At 40.6% G+C, this 25269-nt stretch overlaps 1 protein-coding gene across 1 annotated transcript in view; it reads left to right on the top strand.

The window, feature by feature from the left end:
* The window catches only part of TGFBRAP1 (transforming growth factor beta receptor associated protein 1), a 64044-nt gene that overhangs the window by 34271 nt on the left and 4504 nt on the right, over positions 1 to 25269 (top strand). The window contains 7 exon segments of the mRNA XM_078853788.1: positions 3403 to 3485; positions 12733 to 13074; positions 15080 to 15137; positions 16755 to 16898; positions 18833 to 18979; positions 21863 to 22022; positions 24603 to 25036. Coding sequence (XP_078709914.1) covers positions 3403 to 3485; positions 12733 to 13074; positions 15080 to 15137; positions 16755 to 16898; positions 18833 to 18979; positions 21863 to 22022; positions 24603 to 25036 — 1368 coding nt within the window.

Consider the following 25269-nt stretch of genomic DNA (forward strand, 5'->3'; position numbering starts at 1 on the left):
GCTCGAAGTTGAGACACAGGTTGGAAGAGGAAAACAAGCTTTCTTGCTTTTTCAAGTCCCAATCTAAGAAAAAAACAGGTTGGGGAGAAAGTGAGATCTGCTAGTTCTCAAAAAAGACATGGGGCCAGATTTTCAAAGGGTTTAAGCATCTACAGATTCAGGCAGGTGTCCCGTGGGATTTTCAAACCTCCTTAGGAGGTTAGATGCTTAACTCCCATTGATTTTGATGGCAGTTGGGCACCTTGCCCTGCTAGGGCCCTTTTGAGAATCCCATTAGGCACCTGTCTGCATCTTTAGGCACTTGAATACCTTTGAAAATCTGGCCCACAGTGACCAGAAACAAGTCATCAATTCACTATCTACAGCCTTTGCTTAATAAAGCTGGGTTAAATTGAAATTTGATACTTTATGTATCTAGCATACTTCATTTTAAAATGCTTTTTATACATTTTAACTGAATTCTAGTTTGAGTTCAAATGTAGCTTGACACAAATTGAGAGTAAAAGAATTACCTAGTAAATAAGAAATGCATCATCCACCATTGTCTATCTCAAAAATGTAAAAATTAAGAATTTGAATACTTGTTATACATATAACTGTTTAAATGTATAGGGATAGTATACCCTCTCAGATAGCAAAGAATACCAAATTTGGTTGCAAATCAACTGTTAATGGTTATATGAACCAATGAGAGTGAAGCTCTGTTTAGGAAAATAACTGAAAAGTTGCACATGCAAAATACAATTAATATCAATGTAAATCAAAGTTTCCTGTTTGCTGATTTAAATCATGATTAAAGTTGGTTACTTAAAATCACTTATAAATCAATCCACCCTGCCTTAGGCCTCTGATTCTTGTGCAGTATCTTTCTGCATGCAATAGATTGTTGAGGAATACTTTACAATTTTCCTAGGTACTTTAGTTGAAAATTGGAGCTGTTAGCACTGTGTGTGTTGACAGCTTTCATAACGCTGTTTAGAGCAGTGTGTAAAAATCAATTTATGTCAGTGAAGCTGGCAGATTATCATAACTGTAGATGCTCCTGGAAACGAGGAACCAGCATCATGTGACCACCAGCAGGTGTGCTGCAGACTGCAATTTGAGAAGTGTACTTGTCTCCGTATTTTCAGTAATACAGATACTTCTGTTAATACAGGGAATACCTAAAACATTGCATATAACTTTATCTAGTCAACATTGAGCTTAAAATATACTGGTCAGTTTCACCTCCGCTTTTATAGGTGGGGGTGGGTTAATTAAAATAAATGCTATTTTCATGTTGATGAAAATGTGTATGCCAAGTATGTAAAAATTTTGGAAGTATAACTTTCCTTCTGAAGTTTTAATAGAAACACTAGAAGAACCTTAGTTTTGTAGCTCTTTCTAGTTGTTATAGGGTCTGGCTCTTCTTACCTGTCTGCTTGCACTTTCCCTTTTTTTTTTTGCCTTCCCCCTTTTAAGTAGGGCTGTCGATTTAATCACAGTTAACTCATGCGATTAACTCAAAAAAATAATCATGATTAATTGCACTGTTAAACAATAGAATACCAATTGAATTTATTAAATATTTTTGGATGTTTTTCTGCACTTTCAAATATATTGATTTCTGTTACAACACAGAATACAAAGTGTACAGTGTTCACTTTATATTTTTATTATAAATATTTGCACTGTAAAAATGATAAACAAAAGAAATTTTTTCAATTCACATCATACAAATACTGTAGTGTAATCTCTATCGTGAAAGTGTAATTTATACATGTAGATTTTGGTTTTTTTGGTTTCATAGCTACACTCAAAAACAAAACAATGTAAAATTTTAGAATCTGTAAGTCCACTCATTCCTACTTCTAGTTCAGCCAATCGCTAAGACAAACTAGTTTGTTTACATTTCTGGGAGGTACTGCCGTCTGCTTCTTATTTACAATGTCACCTGAAAGTGAGAACAGGCGTTCACATGGCACTTTTGTAGCCAGCGTTGCAAACTATTAATGTACCAGATATGCTAAACATTCGTATGCCTCTTCATGCTTCGACCACCATTCCACAGGACATGGTTCCATGATGATGACACTCATTAAAAATTAATGCAATTTATTACTATGGCTGAACTCCTTGGGGGAGAATTGTACGTCTCCTGTTCTGTTTTACCTGCGTTCTGCCATATATTTCATGCTATAGCAGTTTCAGGTGACCCAGCACATGTTCGTTTTAAGAACACTTTCACAGCAGATTTGACAAAACGCAAAGAAGGTACCAATGTGAGGTTTCTAAAAGTAGCTACAGCACTCGACCCAAGGTTTGAGAATCTGAAGTGCCATCCAAAATCTGAGAGGGACGAGGTGTGGAGCATGCTTTCAGAAGTCTTAAAAGAGCAACACTCTCTGATGCAGAAACTGCAGAACTGAGAACACCGAAAGAAAATCAACCTTCTGCTGGTGGCATCTGACTCAGATGATGAAAGTGAGCATGCGTCGATCTGCACTGCTTCAGATCATTATTAAGCAGAACCCCTCATTAGGATGGATGCATATCCTCTAGAATGATGGTTGAAGCATGAAGGGACATGTGAATCTGGCATGTCAATATCTTGTGATGCTGGCTACAACAGTGTCATGTGAACACCTGTTCTCACTTTCAGGTGGCACTGTAAACAAGATGCGGGCAGCATTATCTCCTGCAAATGTAAACAAACTTGTTTAGCTGAGTGACTGAACAAGTAGGACTGAGTGGACTTGTAGGCTCTAAAGTTTTACATTGATTTGATTTTGAATGGAGTTATTTTGTGTTCATAATTCTACATTTGTAAATTCAACTTTCATGATAAAGAGATTGCACTACAGTACTTGTATTAGGTGAATTGAAAAATACTATGTTTTTTACAGTGCAAATATTTGGAATAAAAAATAAATAAAAAGTGGGCACTTGTACATTTTGTATTGTTGTAATTGAAATAAATATATTTGAAAATGTAGAAAACATACAAAAATATTTAAATCGTATATTGTTTAACAGCATGATTAATCACAATTCATTTTTTTTAATCGCTTGACAGCCCTACTTTTAAGATATATACTCTGACTTCTCCTGAAAACTTAGTCGGATGTCAAATGGTGCAGTGAGCAGTTAAATTTGTCAATCTGGATTTGTGTTCAGGAGTCTTGACTAAAATTGTTTTAAATATTCAGAAGTTTCATGTAGGGAATATTTTTAAAATTCTTTGTTATTGAGTAAACCTGATTTAAAATGCATAAGCTGAGGGTTTGATATCATGTGCAATAATTCAGAAGCATAGTTCTATATCATACATTGAATGCTTTGTGAAGTAGTTAGCTATTGCAGTAATGATAGTGTAAACGACTCCATTCAAAAAACTAACAAACCTTTTCTCCCATCTTTCAGGTAATGTACAAACGAATCTTGCAGCAAGCAGGTTTTATACACTTTGCACAGCTTCAGTTCCTAGAAGCAAAGGAACTCTTCAGGTAATTCTGTGTGTTGACAAAATGAAAAACATTCATGTTAATCATCTTTGAACAAGGTTACATGCTTGAATTTAAAGGTATTTCAAAGGAATATTTTATGATGCGAGTGTAATACTGCTGTGGTAGAAATGGCTATAGTTGAAGAGGATCAAAATTATTTTGGTCCTCAGCTTTATGATTGGATGAAGGATAACCCATAATGTTAAGTTAATATTTTTTACCATAAATATAATTGACATAAAGTACTAGGGCCCTGATCCTGTAATCTAATCTCCATTGTGCCCATGTGGAGACCCACTGATTACATGCCCATGCAGATCAGCTTCCAAGATCAGGGTCTGATGTAGGTTTTGTTCTGCTTTCTTAAATCTATTAAAACTGCAAAAAAAGGCACAGTGTCCACTTAAAGTACTTAAATTGGGCAGGAGGGAGTGGAAGGGGAGATGTATTAGTGCTCTTCAGTTACCCTTGGGAAGCAGTAACATTTCTGCATTAAGGTAGAATCAGTTGCAAATTATATACTGGTGATACACAATTGCACTGTCAGATTTTTCTATGAAGCTCTTCTTTATATTCAGATTTGCCTTCTTAAACAGTGTTGGGTCTCTTCCACAAGATCTGCTTGCCATTTTTAAAAATCTCTACAAATCTTCCTGACTTCACTGTTGGAAATAAAATGGCTGCTGACAATCTTGTTGCTCTGTTCTCATTCCATAAGTGTGGTTAAAAATGATGCTGCTCACCCTATTGGTTGTTTTGTTTTTACTGTCAGCGTCTCCTACATTTCTGTGACGCATGGGCTGTTCCCCTCTTTGTAATTCTGGAGACTGTTCACTGTTGCAATGAAGTCCTGGCTATTTCCACTCCTTCTTTGGCTTCACACCAGAAATCATTTAGAATGATTAGAATAGTATAGATCAGTATAGAAACTCCTGAAATATGATTTGTAAAACCTTAATGCCAACCAGTGACTTATGTATAGAATGCTAACTGCCCTACAACTGTAGACACAAAAATAAATTAAATGTTGTCCCTTTGCTAATGAACCCATGCTAAGGAGGATAGAATTGTGAGAAATGCTACAAAAAAGAAATGAATGGGAAAGAAATTTCCCAATGTGTGGCTCAGTGTTCCTAGAGTTTTAGGATGAATGGGGGGTAGTGCACATTTAGCAGGGAAGGATAAAGAAACACAGGGAAATAGAGAAATCTCCTGAGGAAAATAAATGCCTGAACAGATGGCTTACTTTGCTCCTGAATCAGAGCAGTGCTCTGTATGTGAAGTGGCATTTAGAGGCTCTACAGAGTGCAAATTATATCCTGTGCTGTGCTGGGCTCAGGGTTCAGTCTTAGACCAGCATGTCGGGACACCCTCTTCCCAAAGGTGCTACGCAGAAAAGCTCAACTAGGAGTTGCTGAGCACTTCAGGGAGACAGTCTTAAGGACAAGGAGGACTCCATCAGGCCAGCTCATACGGTAAGTCCCTGTCCAGAAGAGATCCAGAGTACTCCTAATATGAAGAGTGTCATCAGCTCCTTGCGAGGAAAGAAAGCAGGGCTGCTAACTAGTTCTTTTCTCTGAAGATTATGGGAGTCTCCTCACAAGAATCCTTCAATTAAACAATGAGTCTAGGATCCAGAAGGGGAGGACACTGGAAAAAGGCAAATATAGTGCCCATATTTAAAAAAGGGAAGAAAGAGAACCCAGGGGACTACAGACCAGTCAGCCTCACATCAGTCCCCGGCAAATCATGGAACAGGTCCTCAAGGAATCCATTTTGAAGCACTTGGAGGAGAGGAAGGTCAGGAACAGTCAGCATGGATTCACCAAGGGCAAGTCATGCCTGACCAACATAATTACCTTCTATGAGTAGATAACTGGCTCTGTGGATATGGGGAAAGCGGCAGATGTGATGTATCTTGACTTTAGCAAACCTTTAGATACGGTCTCCCACCATATTCTTGCCAGCAAGTTAAAGGAGTATGCATTGGATAAATGGACTATAAGGTGGATAGAAATCTGGCTAGATTGTCAGGCTCAACGGGTAGTGATCAACAGCTCGATGTCTAGTTGGCAGCCAGTATCAAGTGGAGTGCCCCAAGGGTCAGTCCTTGGGCTGGTTTTGTTCAACATCTCTATTAATGATCTGGATGTTGGGATAAATTTCATCTTCAGCAGGTTCACAGATGACACCAAGCTGGGGGGAGAGGTAGATACGCTGGAAGGTGGGGATAGGGTCCAGAGTGACCTAGACAAATTGGAGGACTGGGCCAAAAGAAATCTGACGAGGTTCAACAAGGACAAGTGCAGTTAGGAAGGAAGAATCCCATGCACCGCTACAGGCTGGGGACCGACTGGCTAAGCAACAGTTCTGCAGAAAAGGACTTGGGGATTACAGTGGAAGAAAAGCTGGATATGAGTCAGCAGTGTGCCCTTGTTGCCAAGAAGGCCAATGACATATTAGGCTGTATTAGTAGGAGCATTGCCAGCAAATCGAGGAAGTGATTATTCCCCTCTATTCAGCACTGGTGAGGCCACACCTGGAGTATTGTGTCCAGTTTTGGTCCCCCCCACTACAGAAGGGACGTGGACAAATTGGAGAGAGTCCAGGGGAGGCAATGAAAATTATTAGGGGGCTGGGGCACATGACTTATGAGGAGAGGCTGAGGGAACTGGGGTTATTTAGTCTGCAGAAGAGAAGAGTGAAGGGGGATTTGATAGCAGCCTTCAACTACCTGAAGTGGGGTTCCAAAGAGGATGGAGGTAGGCTGTTCTCAGTGGTGGCAGATGACGACAAGAAGTAGTGGTCTCAAGTTGCAGTGAGGGAGGTCTAGGTTGGATATTAGGAAACAGTATTTCACTAGGAGGGTGGTGAAGCACTGGAATGGGTTACCTAGGGAGGTGGTGACATCTCCATCCTTAGAGGTTTTTAAGGACCGGCTTGACAAAGCCCTGGCTGGGATGATTTAGTTGGTGTTGGTCCTGCTTTGAGCAGGGGATTGGACTAGATGACCTCCTGAGTAGTCTTTCAACCCTAATATTCTATGATTCTATGTATCTAAAGGGCTCAACCTCTTATTAGGTGTCTTGATAAAAAGGGACTGCAGAGATACCCCACCGTGGCCACAGGCATGGAGTTACTCCTGCAAAACGGGGGAGAAGAGCCTCCCCTGCCCGCAGGAGGCACAAAAGAGAATGAGTATAAAATATCTAAAAGTTTCCTATTCTTACTCAGACCCAACCTCTACTACTCAGGAGGAGGGAGAGCTTTCTAATTTAGGATCTCAGCAGGGTGAGGGGAGGAAAATGTTGTTCCCTGATAAGTTTGATACTGCAGGAAAATGGCATCTTCCATACAGATCTAACCAAATGTGGCAGTAGATGGGAAGACTAAGTTCAAATACCATCCAGATCCCATCCTGATACAGGAATTCGCTTTCCCCTTCCTTTGTAGACTTACTCAAGGATTAATGGGAGTGCCCTGAGAAGGAAAAGCATATGAGCAGGCATGCACTTAGGTGCCGTAAGATGCAAGAGCCAAAAAATGCCATTAAGAAATACCGAAAGTAGATGCTGTGATGGCATCGTAGCAAAGGATATGATGGTCATATTGAAGGGGGTTTCTCCCAGAGACACAACGGGAAGAAAGATGGAGGTCACCTTTAGTAAGGACTTTGAGCCTTAGTTGCTCCGAGCAACCCTGGCTGCTATCTGTTTTATGAGAGCTACGGTCTCTTGGCTAGATGACCTACAAGTTTTGGATGACAAAGCCCATCCTGACTTCAGTTCTGCCCTTACGAAAATGTCCCTAGCAACACCTTTCATTTCAGACACCTCATTGGACAGTATGATTCTCAGCTAGGTGCCACATCTGGTCCTGGACTGCAGTTGCTCACACCAGACAAACCCTGTGCTCATCCCAATTCATAGGCTTTACCCTCTGTGGAGAAAAAATTGGATAAGATAGTGGCAAAAGGAGCATCCAAACCAAAGCAGACCCTCACATCTCCATACCTCAAAGGCACTACAAGCCCAATAACAGGGAGAAAAGCTCCTTTTGTTCATCCACATCACAGAAGTACCAAAAGGAAGATGGCAGGTAAGTCCGGGGAAAACCATGTATTAGGCATCAAAAGCAGAGGTGATTGCAATATATGGACTTTGCTATGGCACCAAAAGACACTGCATCTGTCCTGATTTGAATCTAGGAGATGGAATATCCCATTCCTCAGAAGGATGGTCTCTCTCAACAATACCCCTGAGAACTGGTTCCCTCAGAAGAAGGATTGTATTGTTTTTATATCCAGAAGGCATGATTTCAGTCAGCCCCATCTAGTGTTTAATAGGATTGCCTGATTGGATGGAATAGGGCCTTATGGTTTCTTATGGAATGGTCATAATTCCACATCAGGTTTCCAGAAATTTCTGCTGAAGGTTTGGAACTGCACACCATTATTCATGAAAGAGTGGTTGTTGGTTCCAGTCCAACTACTGGAGTCTCAGATGTTGGACAGTCCTAGGGAGGGTCCACTGTCAATGGTCTTTCTGTCTGCCCTGCCGTCCCTCAGGTACTCATGAAAGATGCCAGCCTATTTGGGTGAAGAACACATCTGGGTTCCAGAACAGTGCAGGGCACTTGGAGCTCCATTGGTAGGAATGAGAGCATCAGCCTTGTGGAATTGAGTGGTGAAGCTTGTCCTGTGAGGGTTCCACAGCCACCTCATGGATAATGTTCTGTTCTGGTCCAGTTGGATAGCAGCAGCAGCAGCATGCTAGCAAACCTCAACAACCAAGGGAGAACTCAGAGGTGGATCTTATGTTTGGAAGTAATGGAATGGGCTGAGGAGACACTAGTTCTATAACAGAAATAGACCGAACTAAACAAGAAGGCAGACTGACTCAGCACAGCTCACCATGTGTGAATCTGAACATCTTCAAACTGATCTCATAGAAGTATGGTTTCCCAGCAGTTGATCTGTTTGCCAGTCACAAAAATGGAAAGCTGTAAAAGTACTTTATTACAGAAGCAGATTCCAGGTGACTGGGGATGGACACTGTTGGTTGAAGTGCTTGCTTTATGCATTCCCACTGTGATGATTGTAGAGCTGCTATGTATTAATCAATGAATAATATGTAATATTGTAAGTGGCTTAGTGAGGTCAAAACACTGAATAATTATAGAGTTCTTAGAATTTCCAGTATGAATGTATTAATCTAACTTAATGGGGGTTGTGGGAAGAGCAAACAAGACAGTCACCCAATAGATCTGACACCCCAGCATGCACCTGAAAGACAGTAAATGGCTCAAGAATGCAATGTTCAGTCTCTCATAGGTTGCAAACCTTATTTTGCCAAAGCTGGAAAGCTAGAAAACAAAAGAACACTCAAGAGTTAGACTCTCAGAGTGAGAACGGGGTTGATTGTCAGAAACTGTGGACGGAGCTAGGCTGAGAGAGAGAGACTCTGAAGAGGGAGTCTTAAGCAGTAAGGTCTTCGCAGATCTAGTGAATAGTAGTCCTTCGGGAAAAGCTAGATATGCATGTTATCTATTTTTATTAGGGCAATCAAGAGATTAAAAAAATCAATCGTGATTAATTGAATGATCAAAATTGTGATTAGTCATGCTGTTAAACAATAATAGAATACCATTCATTTAAATGACAGGTTTCAGAGTAACAGCCGTGTTAGTCTGTATTCGCAAAAAGAAAAGGAGTACTTGTGGCACCTTAGAGACTAACCAATTTATTTGAGCATGAGCTTTTGTGAGCTACAGCTCACTTCATCGGATGCAGTGAGCTGTAGCTCACGAAAGCTCATGCTCAAATAAATTGGTTAGTCTCTAAGGTGCCACAAGTACTCCTATTCATTTAAATATTTTTGGATGTTGATTTCAATTACAACACAGAGTATAAAGTGTACTATGCTCACTTTCTGTTTTTATTACAAATATTTGCACTATAAAAAAACCAAAATAAATTGTATTTTTTAATTCACCTAATACAAGTACTGTATATACTCGTTCATAAGCCGAATATTTTTGGTAAAAAAGACACAAAGAGCGGGGGTCAGCTTATAAACAGGTGTACACCAAAATTGGATGATTTTAAACTCTATGAAATCATTCAATTGAATATCTAATACATTGTCGTTTTGTTTACCTGGAGCGTTCGCAGGCATGGAGCCCCTCAGTTCCCAGTGGCCGCAGTTTGCTGTTCCCAGTCAATGGGAGCTGCGAGAAGTGACTCCACTTCTCGCAGGTTCCATTGGCTGGGAACGGCAAACTGCGGCCACTGGGAACTGATGGGCTCCATGCCTGCGAACGCTCCAGGTAAACAAAACGTCCCGATCCGCCAGCGGCTTACTCTGACGGGCCGGGAGCCGAAGTTTGCCAACCCCTGAAATATAGGGTCAGCTTATGAAAGGGTCATACAGTTTTTACCATTTTTACTTAACCATCTTGGGGGGTGGGGGGGGTCAGCTTATAAACAAACCGGCTTATGATCGAGTATATACAGTACAGTAATTCAATTCACCATCATTCCAGAGGATATGCGTCCATGCTGATGACTAGTTCTGCTTGATAATGATCCAAAGCAGAGAGGACTGATGCATGTTCACTTTCATCATCTGAGTCAGATGCCACCAGCAGAAAGCTGATTTTTCTTTTTTGGTGGTTTGGGTTCTGCAGTTTCTGCATCAGAGAGTGTTGCTCTTTTAAGACTTCTGAAAGCATGCTCCACACCTCATCCCTCTGATTTTGGACAACACTTCAGATTCTTAAACCTTGGATCTAGTGATGTAGCTATTTTTAGAAACCTCACATTGGTACCTTCTTTGCGTTTTGTCAAATCTGCTGTGAAAGTGTTCTTAAAATGAACATGTGCTGGGTCATCTGAAACTGCTATAGCATGAAATATATGGCAGAACGCAGGTGAAACAGAACAGGAGACGTACAATTCTCCCCCAAGGTGTTCAGCCACAGTAATAAATGCATTAATTTTTAATGAGTATCGTCATCATGGAAACATGTCCTCTGGAATGGTGGCCGAAACATGATGGGGCATACGAATGTTTAGCATATCTGGCATGTAAATATCTTGCAGTGCCAGCTACAACAGTGCCACACAAATACCTGTTCTCATTTTCAGGTGACATTGTAAATAAGAAGCCGGCAGCATTATCTCCTGTAAATGTAAACAAACTTGTTTGTCTTAGCGATTGGCTGAACAAGAAGTAGGACTGAGGGGACTTGCAGGCTCTAAAATTGTACATTGTTTTGTTTTTGAGTGCAGTTATGTAAACAAAAAAAAATTCTACATTTGTAAGTTACACTTTCACAATGAAGAGATTGCACTACAGTACTTGTATGAGGTGAATTTAAAAATACCATTTTTATAATTTTTATAGTGCAAATATTTGTAATAAAAATAATATAGTAGCACTGTACACTTTGTATTGTGTTGTAATTGAAATCAGTATATTTGAAAATATAGACATCCAAAAATATTTATTACATTTCAATGGTATTCTGTTTAACAGGGTGATTAAAACTGCAATTTTTTTAATCAGTTACATTTCGAGTTAATCATGTGAGTTAACTGTGATTAATCGACAGCCATAGTTTAAATGAATTATTACTCAAAGTTCTGTATTAATATGCCTAGTAAGGAATCTATTTGTCAAAAAAAAAAAATTCCTGAATCTCTCTTTTGTTGTCTGCATTGTTAGAGACATGGTTGCTGACAGGTATTTTGAAATAAATTATCAAAATAATTGAAACTGGTTTTTTTATATTGTGGTGTTTTTGACAAAATATGCAGAATTTTGCAGAATTTTTAATTTGTTGATGCATAATTCCCCTGGAGTAAAAGAGGTCAAGGTTGGGATGGCGTTTTGGCTGAGGTTTTCAGAAATTGTATCTGATCACTGTACTTCAAACATAAATACACTTCTTCCATTGCTCCACACAATAAAAGATGGGAAAAGTAATTCAGGATGAGACTTAGCAGCCCCTGTTCTTTCTGAGCATTCTGCTTCCATCTCTGAAGGTTTACAGTCGTTCTGTTCTGTCCAGTAGAGTGTCTGCAAGCATGGAAACCAAAACAAAGGCCCAGTCATCCCATTAGTGCAGTTGCAACTCTAATTTACTCCAGTTTGGTCCTCCAAACTTAGTGCAGTCTTCTGAGAGACTTTTCTACACTTTCTGGATCTGCTCTGTGAGAATATTGGCTCTGTTTAAACTTGTGTCCAAATCTGATTAGTGTCCCAGGCATTGAAACCTTTACAATATAAGTCAGACAGATGTTTTAGACATCCTTAGGTGCTCTAGGAATCTGAACATATGCAGTAACTTCTCCTCCTAGCAAGACTTTTTAATCTCAAAATATCCTCCAGGAACATTTTCAGCCTTGGCTGAAGGAGCATCTCGAAGGAAAACAAGGCTTCTGTTAGCACAGGCAACACTCTTTTTAAACACTGGTAATTCCTTCATTGTAACTCAGGTGGGTTTTAACACTCTAGAGGTCTGTACTTTAGTTAGCCCTACACAACATATCGTATATCTATAAAGAGCTGTTCATTTAATCAACAGTTTGTTTTCTTGGCTCTTTGCCATATGTTGGCCACCACCCTCTCCAGCCCACATACAAAATTTATTTTAAAGCATAGAGGTCTCCCTGAGGTTCTGTCTTTTTAAAGAAGAGCAAATGTAGTAGCTGGTGAAAGGTGCCAGGTGGACCATCCTTGGGACCAGTCACCTTTATCTACAGAACACATACTGTACTGGTGGTTTCATTGTGCCTCAGCCCAGTTGATAGTTGATAGTTGATTGCACCAGAGACCAGCACAAATAATATAAATTAGTAGTCCCCTAAGAGCTGGACTGGGGCCACCAACTAATTCACATGGGCCACAGCTGTCGGATGTTAATTTGTCAGTACTTACAAAGGTGGATTCATACCAGTTACCAAGAAGAAAAGGCTGATCGTCCCCTGACTAGTCCCCCTGAATCATGAAGTTCTTATGCCCTGGGGCACATACATGGAATGACACAAGTTCTCCCATAGAACTAGAAAAATCCCCAGACTTGTTTTGGGGGGAAATGTCTCTGGTAGGATAATTTTAAAGGTGTCTTTGTACTCAAAAGCATGTGTGCACACAACATCAGTATGGTTTTTGTGTGTGTGTGTGCGCCTATGTGTACTTTTTCTTTCTTCTTTGCTTCATTTAGTTTGACACTGTAATTGCAGAAGCGGCCAGCTGGATGTCCGGGAGCTGATCTCTCTCTACCCCTTCCTGTTGCCTACTTCCTCTTCATTCACACGGTCTCATCCGCCTCTTCACGAGTATGCTGATTTAAACCAGCTGACCCAAGGGGACCAGGAGAAGATGACTAAGTGCAAACGATTCCTCATGAGTTATTTGAATGAAGTCCGCAGCACTGAAGTTGCAAATGGCTACAAGGAAGACATTGATACAGCTTTGCTCAAGCTATATGCAGAAGCTAATCATGAAAGCCTTCTGGATCTACTGGTCTCAGAGAATTTCTGTCTTCTAACAGACAGTGCTACCTGGCTGGAGAAACACAAAAAGTCAGACATTTCATTAGATAGATCACCTCTGGGCTGGGAGTGGGAGAAATGTTTTGTTTTGGTTCTGTACGTTTATCAGTCACTTAAAGATTTGAACCCATTTCTCTAGGTGTCCCAGTCAGGCTAGGCTCACTTCAGTTTGTGGTGTTGGTGTGTGCACCGAATGGCAAAACAGCATACTTCTCTGTTTGTTTTAAGAGAGACTGGAATGTCTGGGTGGGGTTGAAATTCAAACTTGAGGTGCATTGGCAAAGCTGTGTGTAGGGAGCTTGCAATTTTATGCTGGTTCAGGCAAGTACAAATTGAACTTCCTTTTCATAATTAACGAGCTTGAAAATGAAAACTCTGGGGGGGAGGATTTCCCTTGAAGTTAGGAAACTGTCTGATTGCCTGATCCCTAGGTGTTTCTAGGCTTAAAGGACCTCAGCTGTCATTTGATACTTTGTTGTAGTAGTAGGGTTGCCAACTTTCTAATCCCACAAAAGCAAACACCCCTGTCCTGCCCCTTCTCCAAGACTCCGCCCCCGCTCGCTCCATACCTCCCTCCTTCTGTCGCTCACTTTTCCCCACCCTCACAAGGCGTGGTGTGCAGGGGAGGAGGGGTATGAGGGCTCTGGCTGGGGGTGTGGGCTCTGGGGTGGAGCTGGGGATGTGGGGTTTAGGGTGCAATAGGGGGCTCCAGGCTAGGCCAAGGGGTTAGGGGGTGTGTGTGTGTGGGGGGGGGGTGCAGGGTTCCGGCAGCTCTTACTGAGGCTCTGAGGAACCAGCCGCCAGGGGGCCGCGCAGAACTAGGGCAGGCAGGGAGCCTGCCTTAGCCCCGGGTCCCCACTGTGCCACCAACTGGACTTTTAATGGCCTGGTCGGCACTGGCCCTTTTTGAATGGGCGTTCCGGTCGAAAACCAGACACCTGGCAATCCTAAGTAGTAAAAACTAAATTACTTGTACAGTACTGAACAAATGATAGGGTGACTGGTATTGTCCCCCTTGTGATCTGAGAGTGTGACAATTAAAAGTGGAACAATAAGAATAAAATTTTTCTTGTTGAGATGTCTTGCGCTGGGAGAAAAGAAGCCTTAGTACATGAACAGAACTACTTTTAAGTCGAATTCTAATTAAATCTATAGTTAATTATGTAGTAGTTAACTTTCAAACTACTAGTTTATTCACTGGCCAGAAACTTCACGTTTGAATTCTGAAATCTGATATTGTTTCCCTGCTGGTGCTTCCACTGAACTGAGAAAGGAACAGTTATGAGAGCCCCAAAGGGATTAATTTTGGAATACCTTAGAAGGGGAAGACCTAGAAGAGAATAAAAAAGTAGAGAATCAGGTGCTTGACATTCAGCACTGTATACAGTATATGTACCCAGAAAAAGTGTGAAAACTGTCTGCACCTTTCTCTATTTTTTCCCTCTCAGACATCCAAAAATATATTACACAATAGTATAACATAGGATGAGTGACAGGCTGGATTGGAAGTCTGTTGTGATTTTCATTGGATTTAAGAGTGTTTTACTGTTTCAAATGTTCAACAAATCCATTTGATGACAAAGACTTTACATGACTAGCTAATTGGAATAAATATGAAAGGTAGAATTTTAAACCCATGGAAATAGAGAGGCATTATAATGGAAACAATGGAAAGCCATACTATAGTAGAACAAATTTTATAACATGGGAGACTCTTGTTCAGAACTGCGTGTTGCTGTGTCTTGACACTAGTCTGTATTGCAGTAAAGAAAATCAGATTTTTTTTTAGAGAGGAGGTAGAGTTTTATAAATACTATAGTGTAAAAATGAGATTTTGGTTGAATAACAGCTGTTAATGAATTAGAATTGCTCCACTGATATTTAATATAGAACTTTGTGGGTAGGTGAATTCTAAAATGAGGGAAAGCATGAAATGTATGAGGACAGTAAACCACTGCTTTCCTATTTGTACCATATTTAAACTGATGAAGAGGATCTAAGAACTTAAATGTTCATACATTTTTTTAAAATACAGGTATTTTGCACTTGGACTCCTGCATCACTACAATGGTCAAGATGCTGCAGCACTTCAGGTTAGAATGACAAATCAGTATTTAATCAAGATGGTATAATAAAGCTTTTGTTAGTTCCTTCATAAACCACCTTGAAAATATGTCTAGGTAACTTCTAATTTCAAAATTGGCATATATCCACAGCAGGATGAACTTTCTCTTAAAACCTAATTCCTCAGACTGGTTAAAATGTTGGAGAAATACAAAGCCACATAAGTGATGATTTTAAAAAAAAGCTATCTTTTCAAGATAAACTTTTACACCATAATAATTCTTAGCCAGAATTATGATGGGTTAATGGACATAGAAATCCCAAGTGTGTGTGTACCCTAATTACTGTTGTGATCGTATCTGTGCATCTTCAGCTAGAAGCATTAAAATGTTCAGTCTCTGACAGGAACCTCTCATACTGAATAACTATCTTGGTAATTTATTTAGAAGATAGTCCCTTCAGTAGATTGTAAAGATGTCTTTAGTAGCTTGTGGTTTTTCTGTTTTCTTGGGATATGGTTGTCTCCTAGATTTAAATAAACTTTGACTTACATATATTTGACTAAGTAAATGAGGCAGGTAGTCACCTGAGTGATCCTGGGCAGAAAAGCAGCCTCTGGATATGCTGTGGGGTGTGTGTGTGTGTGTGCATCAACAAAAACTGTTCCAATATTTCACAGGCATACTTATTCATTTAAGAAGTTTTTTCCTATGTTCTTGTATTTCCTATAAGGGTTTAATCCCTTCTTCAGGGTCTCAATCAATGGCCGTTCAAGTTAATGGTAAGATTGGTCAGGTCCTTGGTGCAGAAATGAGGTGGTGGAGGGTGAGAAAAATCATTCCGCATATAACTTCTTAAACCAGTAATGCACTTGATAGGTGCTGGAACTGGGGGTGCTGCCACACCCCCTGGCTTGAAGTGGTTGCCATTATATACATGGTTTACAGTTTGGTTCAATGGCTCTTAGCATCCCCCTCTATAAAAATTATTCCAGCACCCCTGATGCCCTTGAAATAGTGTCTGCCAGCTACTTAGCCTAGTTCTGACAAACTTGTATGAACACCTGTAAATGTGCTAAGTTGATTGCAGCTGCTAGGCAAGCTAATACAGTTCTGCATTTAGGAACAAAACCGGCATAAAAGAAAATTAGGTTGCTTTTTGCTAAATTGCTGTCTGATTCAGTTATTTTGAACTTGTGCTAGAACATTAAGAGCAGGATTCAAGTAGAAACCAGAAGCTGAATGTAACTTAAGAGCAAAGAGAGCAAATTCCGAACTGATACTGTAAAAAAATATTTCCTTGCATATAATTAGACTGTGCAAGTCCATTGAGGCCAAGAACTTTAGCAACATTCAAAAAGGGATATTCAGAGTTAGTGCTAACAAATTTTAAAGGAATAGTAAACCTCCATGCTTCAGGATTTAAGCCAATCTCTAACCATTAGGGACTAGTATAAGGGGTGAGAGAGAGTGTGCACATGTGCATGCACTGAACTCAATAGGAACCAACAAGCAGGGAAGGATGTACAATTGTAATAATGTTGCTGTAATTTTTTAATTGAGCAGTGGACTTAATATAAGATTTTAAGTATATATTAAAGGCAAACTCCTAAGAAGTTTAATTCTTGTACACTTTTTCTGTTTCAGTTATGGGTGAACATAGTTAATGGCGACATTCAAGATTCTACGCGTTCAGACCTCTATGAGTATATAGTAGACTTCCTTACCTTCTGCTCAGACCAAGAACTAGTGTGGAAGTATGCTGAATGGGTTTTACAGAAAAGTGAGGAGGTTTGTGATTGTATCCCTTCTTAAAACAAAAAGTTCTAGAAAATAATTTCTTGGTAAAATTTAATAACGTCATCACTTTCCCCTTTCATGTTTCTTACCCCTCTAAATCTTTCAGTCTTAACTATCTCCTATCTAATTTATTTGATGCAAGTGCTTCATTTCAGAATTTGAAGAGGTCTACTGTAAACAATAGGTTTAAAAACAATATTAAGCTGTTGTCTTAAACAATGGAAGAAATGACATGTATGCTAAAGGGGATTTATATTAGAGTTTTGCTTCATATTAGTAAGGATTTTTTGTGTGTATGTATGAAGATTAAAACACAAGCTGATGTCACATGTTAGTAGTTCAGTACTGGTAGTATTCCATTGCTCTAAAGCAGAGGTGGGCAAACTACGGCCCGTGGGACCCTCCTGCCCAGCCCCTGAGCTCCTGGCCCGGGAGGCTCACCTCTGGCCTCTCGCCTGCAGTGCCCCCTCCCCCCCAGCCTCAGCTCACTGCGCTGCTGGTGCAATGCTGTGGGCGGTGAGCTCCTGGGGCAGCGCAGCTGCAGAGCACAGCCTGACCCGGTGCTCTGTGCGGCACGGTGGCGCGGCTGGCTCCAGCCGGGCAGCACGGCTGTAACGCCGCCAGCCACCGGTGCTCCAGGAGGCGCGGTAAGGGGGCAGGGAGCGGGGGGGGGGTTGAATAGAGGGCAGGGAAGTTCAGGGTGGTGGTCGGGGGCAGGGGTGTGGATAGGGGGTGGGGAATAGGGGGGTTGAACGGGGGCAGGGGTCCCTGGGGGGGCAGTCAGGAAGGAGAGGTTGGATGGGGTGGCAGTCAGGGGCAGGGGTTCCGGGGGTGGTCAGGGGACAGTGAGGGGGGGGAGTGGATGGGGCAGGGGTCCTGGGGGGTCTGATAGGGAACAGCGGGGTAGGATGGGGCAGGAGTCCCTGGGGCAGGGGGGAGCATCAGGGGGCAAGAAGCAGTGGGGGTGGGGATAAAGGGCGGGGGCTGGGCTGCACCTGGCTGTTCGGGGAAGCACAGCCTCCCGAACCGGCCCTCCATACAATTTCCGAAACCCGATGCGGCCCTCAGGCCAAAAAGTTTGCCCGCCCCTGCTCTAAAGGGCTGCAGAAGTGGTGATGTGTGTGGGAAAGTGGGGTAAACAACCTTTTCTCTTGGCAACACTTATTCTGCTTCAGGAGTTAGATGTCAGGAGTGGCTTATGCTCTTTACCGGCCAAAATCCAAGTCCATCATTTCTGTAATATGAATGAGTATTTAGTACTCCAGCTTAAGTGCCAACTGAGTGCTTATGCTATAAAATGCACAAGTAGCAGCCTTTGTCCCATGGAATTTACCATCTAAATAGGTTCTAGTTATTTCTGAATTAAGGCATGGTTATTCCATCTACTATTTAGCATGCAGACTTAACTGATACTGAACCCGGCCTCATGGATTCGTACTGTCACTGTATCAGAAGCAGGGTAATTAAATCCACAATTAGTAAATCTTGTTGATTTTAGCCATTATAAAAGTTGATCAATTAGATTTACTTAAAGGAATCCAGAGAAGGTTGAAAATCTGAGCTGACATTCTGACCTTTGACTCTTCCTTTTTTGCCTTGTCCTTTGGGGTATTTAATATTTTGTTATGCTTCTCTCACATTAATGTCCTAGAATGAGAAGTATTTGTTTGAAAAGGTCCCTACCACAAAAGGCTTACAAATAGGGCAATGTATAGATTATGAATTGGGACAGTAGGTATGTGATGCATCCAGAAGCAGTGACTGAGCAGCCCAGTTCAGTATGTTTTGTTAATCCATTATTTTTGCTTAGTGTGTGTTCTGAATATTTTGTATTTGATTTCTTAATTAATCGTTAACAAAGTGTGTGCTTAAAACAAAAAATAAAGATGTAGTCTGACTTCCTCAATGCAACTAACTTGTTATAGGTGGGGGTACAGATTTTTACGAAAAGGCCTTTGGAGGAACAAGGGAAAAACAGCTTTAATCCAGATAATGTCATGAACTGCCTTAACAAGTACCCCAAGTCACTTGTTAAATATCTGGAGTACCTAGTCTTGGATAAAAAAATAAAGGTAAGCTCTTCAGAAATACCAGGAAAAAAGTTTGATTCAGGCCTTTGGAGGAACAAGGGAAAAACAGCTTTAATCCAGATAATGTCATGAACTGCCTTAACAAGTACCCCAAGTCACTTGTTAAATATCTGGAGTACCTAGTCTTGGATAAAAAAATAAAGGTAAGCTCTTCAGAAATACCAGGAAAAAAGTTTGATTCAGTGTGCTAACTGGGATACCTCAATTACACTTTCTATGAAGCCCTTCTTGGCAAATTTGTACGATGTGTTTCAAGTTTACCCAGAAGGCAGAGAAAGAGGAGGATCTTATGGCTAGAGTGTAACCATGGGAATAAGGAGATCTGGCTTCCATTCCCAGTTCTGCAACATTGGGCTTCTGTAATATTGTGCAGGTTACTTAACCTCTCTGACACTTTCTCCATCTCTGGACAATGTATGCTTTCCTGCCTCATCTGTGAGGCTTAAAACATTTATGGGAAGTACTTCGAAATCTTCAGATGGAAGGAGCTATGGAAGTGCCATCTATTACTAAGGCTAAGACTTTGTCATGGATATTTTTAGTAGAAGTCAAGGACAGGTCACTGGCAATAAAGAAAAATTAACGGAAGCCTGTGACCTGTCCCTGACTTCTACTAAAAATATCCATGACAAAATGGGGATCCCGTGGGAACTCCGGTGCCTCCCAGCACCTGTGGGGCCTCGGAGCTCCAGGGTTCCCCTCCCCCCATGGCTCAGAGTTGTAGGGGCCTGGCCAGGAGCTGTGGGGTCCCTTGTCTGCAGCAGCAAGGAGCTCAGAGGTTCCCCCACCGCCCATGATGGCGGGGAGTTCCAGGGGTCCGTCTGCCGCGGGCAACAGCCAGACCCTGCAGCTTCTAGCTGCATGTGGGCTGAGGTCACAGGGGTCTTTTAATTCACAGATTCCATGACTTCTGCGACCTCTGTGACAAAATCATAGCCTTATTTATTACTTATATGACACTATTCATGTGCACAGTGCAGTAGACATGAAGAATGGTGAATAAACAGATATGTTTCCTGCTGCAAAGAGTTCATTACTTTAATAAGCAACATACAGACCAAACTGGAGGGAAAGTTGTCTCCTAAGGTATTTTTTTTTAAACTCTTAATTCCAGTTAGAACACGTCCACCAGTGGAAGCTGTATTGTGGACAGGTTTAAGTGCTTTTACCACAAGAGTTAAACATCATGATGCTAAACACACCTGAGCTGGCCTGAGCTTGTGGGTGCTTCTGTCAGTAGACTTGCAACCAGAGGGAATTAAAGATCTAAGAAATTCTACTGTAGGCAAGGTCATAAAAAAACATCAGTTGAGCAATAATTGCTAATCTCGTTACACTTTGGTATTTCTTTTAACTTCACAATTTCAATATTTCAGAGGCAAGCTTGTTCTTCAATCCCTATGTAAAGAGCTAGAGGAACATAACTTCATAGAATTAAGTCATTTAGCACCCTTGTAAGATCACAAAGCACTTTAGAAATTGCATATACAGGAATTGTTTACGCAGCACTGACATCCAGCAGCCCTCAGATTGGAACACAATAGCCTTTTATCAGTACACAGCAGCACTATACAACAGATCTTAAAAGTGAAGCAAAACCTCCTGAGGCAGGTAAATGGTGTTACACTGAGACACAGAGAGAAAGCGATTTGATTTGACCCAGATAAAGCAAAGCAATGATAGTGGGGGCGGGGGACCAGGACTTTTGGTGCCCAGTTGCCCAACATGAACTGTTAACAAAACTTTGCATTCTTGGGATAAGTTGGTAGTTTCCTCTTCCCATCATTCACTAAAATCCTGCAGTCGAGGCAGCCCTGACTATGCTAATGAGCATACTTGTTTCCATGAAGCAATGGCATTCAACTGATGTCCTGAATATTTCTAGGTAAACCACTTTCACCAGATTACGGACTCTATTATATGACACAGTTAGAGATAATGCACGGGTATGCTATTAGAAGAAACCATTTGAACTACTTATATACTCTGGGTTCTAAATTACTTACTGCCACTCAGTCCTAAGTGTCATTGTGGACCACTTCAGTGAAAACCTTTCCTCAGTAATGGTGGTTCAAAAATATCAGACTTAAGTTTTGCTAAGTAGGATAAGTGAGTAATGCTGAAAACACTATGCCATTATATAAACTTTGGCATACCCTCAGATTAAGTATTTTATCCGATTCTAGTGGCCTTATCTCAAAAAGTATATAATAGAAATAGAAAAGGTCCAGAGAACAGACTTAAATTAAACTAATTAGATTAAAACTATTTAGTTACAGAGGAGGGAGATATAAAAGGATGTGACAGAAGGATATGTTAAAACTATTATCAAAAAGGTCAGGTGCTCTTTTTCATACTTTCATAGTACTAGACGAAGAGTTTCCCAATGAAATTGGAAGGCAGCAAAAATAAAATGGATAAAGGGAATTTTTTTTATACAACACCACTCACCTGTGGAGCTCATTGTTGCAAGATACCATTGAGGCCAAGACCTCAGTAGGAGTAAAATCAGGATTTGACATTTTATATAACGAATATCTGCTGTAATATTAGGATACATATAAGGGATATAGACTCTGGTCCATTAGAGCAGAAACTAACAACCATCAGATAGTATATAGGACTAGAAGAATCATTGACTGAAGGGACAAAAGGCTTCAGAACTTACTAAAATCTTCTGGAGAGCACAGTCTAGAAGATTAAAAAAATGGTTCAATTTATTGGACAATATTTACTGTACATGTCATTGTATTTACACTAAATATCCTGTAAAGACAAATCACTGTTTAATTTGGGGTGGGTGTGTTGTCAGTCTTGTAATGCATTTTGTATGTATTGAATTAATCTTGTCCTTTATGCCTGCAGAAGGAAAAATATCATACCCACTTAGCTGTGTTGTATTTGGAGACAGTGCTGAAACTAAAGTCTGTGACCACAGACAATTGTGTGGAATTGACTGAAACACAGACTAAGCTACGCAGTCTTCTTCAGAAATCTGACTTTTATAGAATTCATTTTATTTTAGGTAAGATAAGTACTTTTACCCTGTTATAAATGAAAGACAATATTCTCCTTTGACAGCTTATACTGAGACCAGGGTAGGTATGGAGATGGAAAAGGTTTGAGGCATACTGTAGGGAGGGAAACTTTTAATTGCCTTTATCTGTGCTATACCTGTTACATGGAGAAAGCATTGTAGTTTCCAGTGCCATCAAACTGACTCTGCTCATGAACCTGAAACAAAAATAGAATATTTGAGCTCAGTCTTCTTACCAATACATTGAACTGGCTGTTACTGTTTTAATAGCAACTGAAATTACATACCCTAGTCACTCCTTATCAACCTGAGCAAGCTCTTTTTATGTTGCACCATATGACTACCTGGCATTTAGCAGACAAATATGACCGTGCCAGTCGTTGAAGATGTTAATGTGTAGGTTAAAGCCTAACCAAGGGTAAAAGTAGTAATGTATAAACTATTCCCTTTAAAATCTTACATTTCAGAGCAAAGAGCTGCTAACTTTTGCAATACCTAAAATTGGAAGCACTGAATTGCTATTTCAGAATTTTACACGAACATGGAATAAATTGGTAGTGAACTAAAGGTAGGCTTACTCATGGGTGGTGGTTCGAAATGCACACTAGTGTTTTCCCAACTGAAAATAAAGCAGCATATTTTGGAAGGAAATTACTTGTGTTCCCATTAAATTTCTGAAGTTGTACTGCACCTACTTACTGTAAATACATTTGCTGAAAATTAAGATTTCCTTCCTTAACAGGAGATTTATAGATGGATTAAATTATCACCCTTCTCTGCCAGGTGTTAACACTTAATGTTTTGGCAGCTGCAACATAGTTCTGGGATTAGAATTTGTATGGTCTCTTTCATAAAAGGTTTCAGAGTAGCAGCTGTGTTAGTCTGTATCCGCAAAAAGAAAAGGAGGACTTGTGGCACCTTACTAACCAATTTATGTGAGCATAATCTTTCGTGAGCTACAGCTCACTTCATCGGATGCATTCAGTGGAAAATACAGTGGGGAGATTTATATACACACAGAACATGAAACAATGGGTGTTACCATACACACTGTAAGGAGAGTGATCAGGAATGAGCTATTACCAGCAGGAGAGCCTGGGGGTGGGGGAGAGGACGATGGACCTTTCGTAGTGATAATCAAGGTGGGTCATTTCTAGCAGTTAACAAGAACGTCTGAGGAACAGCGGCGGCAGGTGGGGGGAAAAATAAACATGGGGAAATAGTTTTACTTTGTGTAATGACCCATCCCCTTCCAGTCTTTATTCAAGCCTAAGTTAATTGTATCCAGTTTGCAAATTAATTCCAATTCAGCAGTCTCTCCTTGGAGTCTGTTTCTGAAGTTTTTTTGTTGAAGAATTGTCACTTTTAGGTCTGTAATAGAGTGACCGAATTGATTGAAGTGTTCTCCGACTGGTTTTTGAATGTTATAATTCTTGATACTCACCAGCAATCACATACCACACAACAGAACCACTAACCCAGGAACTTATCCTTGCAACAAAGCCTGTTGCCAACTGTGTCCACATATCTATTCAGGGGACACCATCATAGGGCCTAATCACATCAGCCACACTATCAGAGGCTCGTTCACCTGCACATCTACCAATGTGATATATGCCATCATGTGCCAGCAATGCCCCTCTGCCATGTACATTGGTCAAACTGGACAGTCTCTACATAAAAGAATAAATGGACACAAATCAGACATCAAGAATTATAACATTCAAAAACCAGTCGGAGAACATTTCAATCAATTTGGTCACTCGATTACAGACCTAAAAGTGGCAATTCTTCAATAAAAAAACTTCAGAAACAGACTCCAAGGAGAGGCTGCTGAATTGGAATTAATTTGCAAACTGTATACAATTAACTTAGGCTTGAATAAAGACTGGGAGTGGATGGGTCATTACACATAGTTTTACCATTTCCTCCTGTTTATTTCTCTTCCTCCCCCCCCCCCCCCCCGACATTCTTGTCAACTGCTGGAAATGGCCCACCTTGATTATCACTACAAAAGGTCCCTCCCCCCTGCCCCCACCCGTGCTGGGAATAGCTCACCTTACCTGATCACTCTCGTTACAGTGTGTATGGTAACACCCATTGTTTCATGTTCTGTGTGTATATAAATCTCCCCACTGTATTTTCCATTGAATGCATCTGATGAAGTGAGCTGTAGCTCACAAAAACTTATGCTCAGATAAATTTGTTAGTCTCTAAGGTGCCACAAGTCCTCCTTTTCTTTTTTCATAAAAGGGACATTTGCTCAACATACTGTTTTCTTTTTGGACTGGAAAGATTCCAGAATTTGAAGGGAGGCTGAGAAATGTACTAACTTCTTGTGTTTTTCACAGTTCACAATATGGGCTGAGGTGCACTGAGCCCACAAGGTAGATTTATAGAAAATATACTTTTTTTTTTCAGATAAAGTACATGGAATGATACTGCCTTTTGTCACTTAGATAGCAGTATTTTGCAGTTTTTTTCCCTTAAGTTTTGATTCCTTCTGGGGTGGCAAATAATGCCCTTTATTGAACAGAGCACGGTCTTACATTGATTCTCGTTTGGCAGATAAAATCAAGGGGACGGATCTTCATATGGAAAGGGCAATACTATATGGGAAATTGGAAGAACATGACAAAGCTTTGCATATCCTAGTCCACGAATCAAAGGACTTTGCTGCTGCTGAAGATTACTGCATATGGAGCTCTGAGAGTAAAGACCTACCATACAGGCAAAGGCTTTTCCATATGTTGCTCTCAGTGTATCTAAATCCAGGCTCTTCGGACTGTGAACTGGTCATGGCTGCTGTAGATCTCTTGAATAATCATGCTGCTGAATTTGATGCAGCCCGTGTCTTACAGCTTGTGCCTGACAGCTGGTCAGTACAGCTCCTCTCCCCATTCCTGACTGGAGCAATGAGGGAAAGCATTCATGCAAAAAGAATGACTCAAATTACACTTGGGTTAGCAAAAGCTGAAAACTTAATCTATAAACATGACAAGGTGGGTGTATTGCTTTCTTTGTTATAATTCAAATACGTGCATTTTTTTTATATTTTTCTATAAACTAAGGTAGTTGATTCCTGAGGGAAGAAATCCTTCCCTTAGTTCTCTTCAGTTATCCAAAATTATATTTTCCTCTGGCTGTACCAGTTCTCAGGACCGTTCTGATAACTGCCAAACTCTACCCAGTGTTAAATTTCAAAACATTGTGACAAAAACAATTTCATTTTCCC

Source organism: Lepidochelys kempii, chromosome 1, assembly GCF_965140285.1.
Source record: "Lepidochelys kempii isolate rLepKem1 chromosome 1, rLepKem1.hap1, whole genome shotgun sequence".
Classification (NCBI taxonomy): Eukaryota; Metazoa; Chordata; order Testudines; family Cheloniidae; genus Lepidochelys; species Lepidochelys kempii.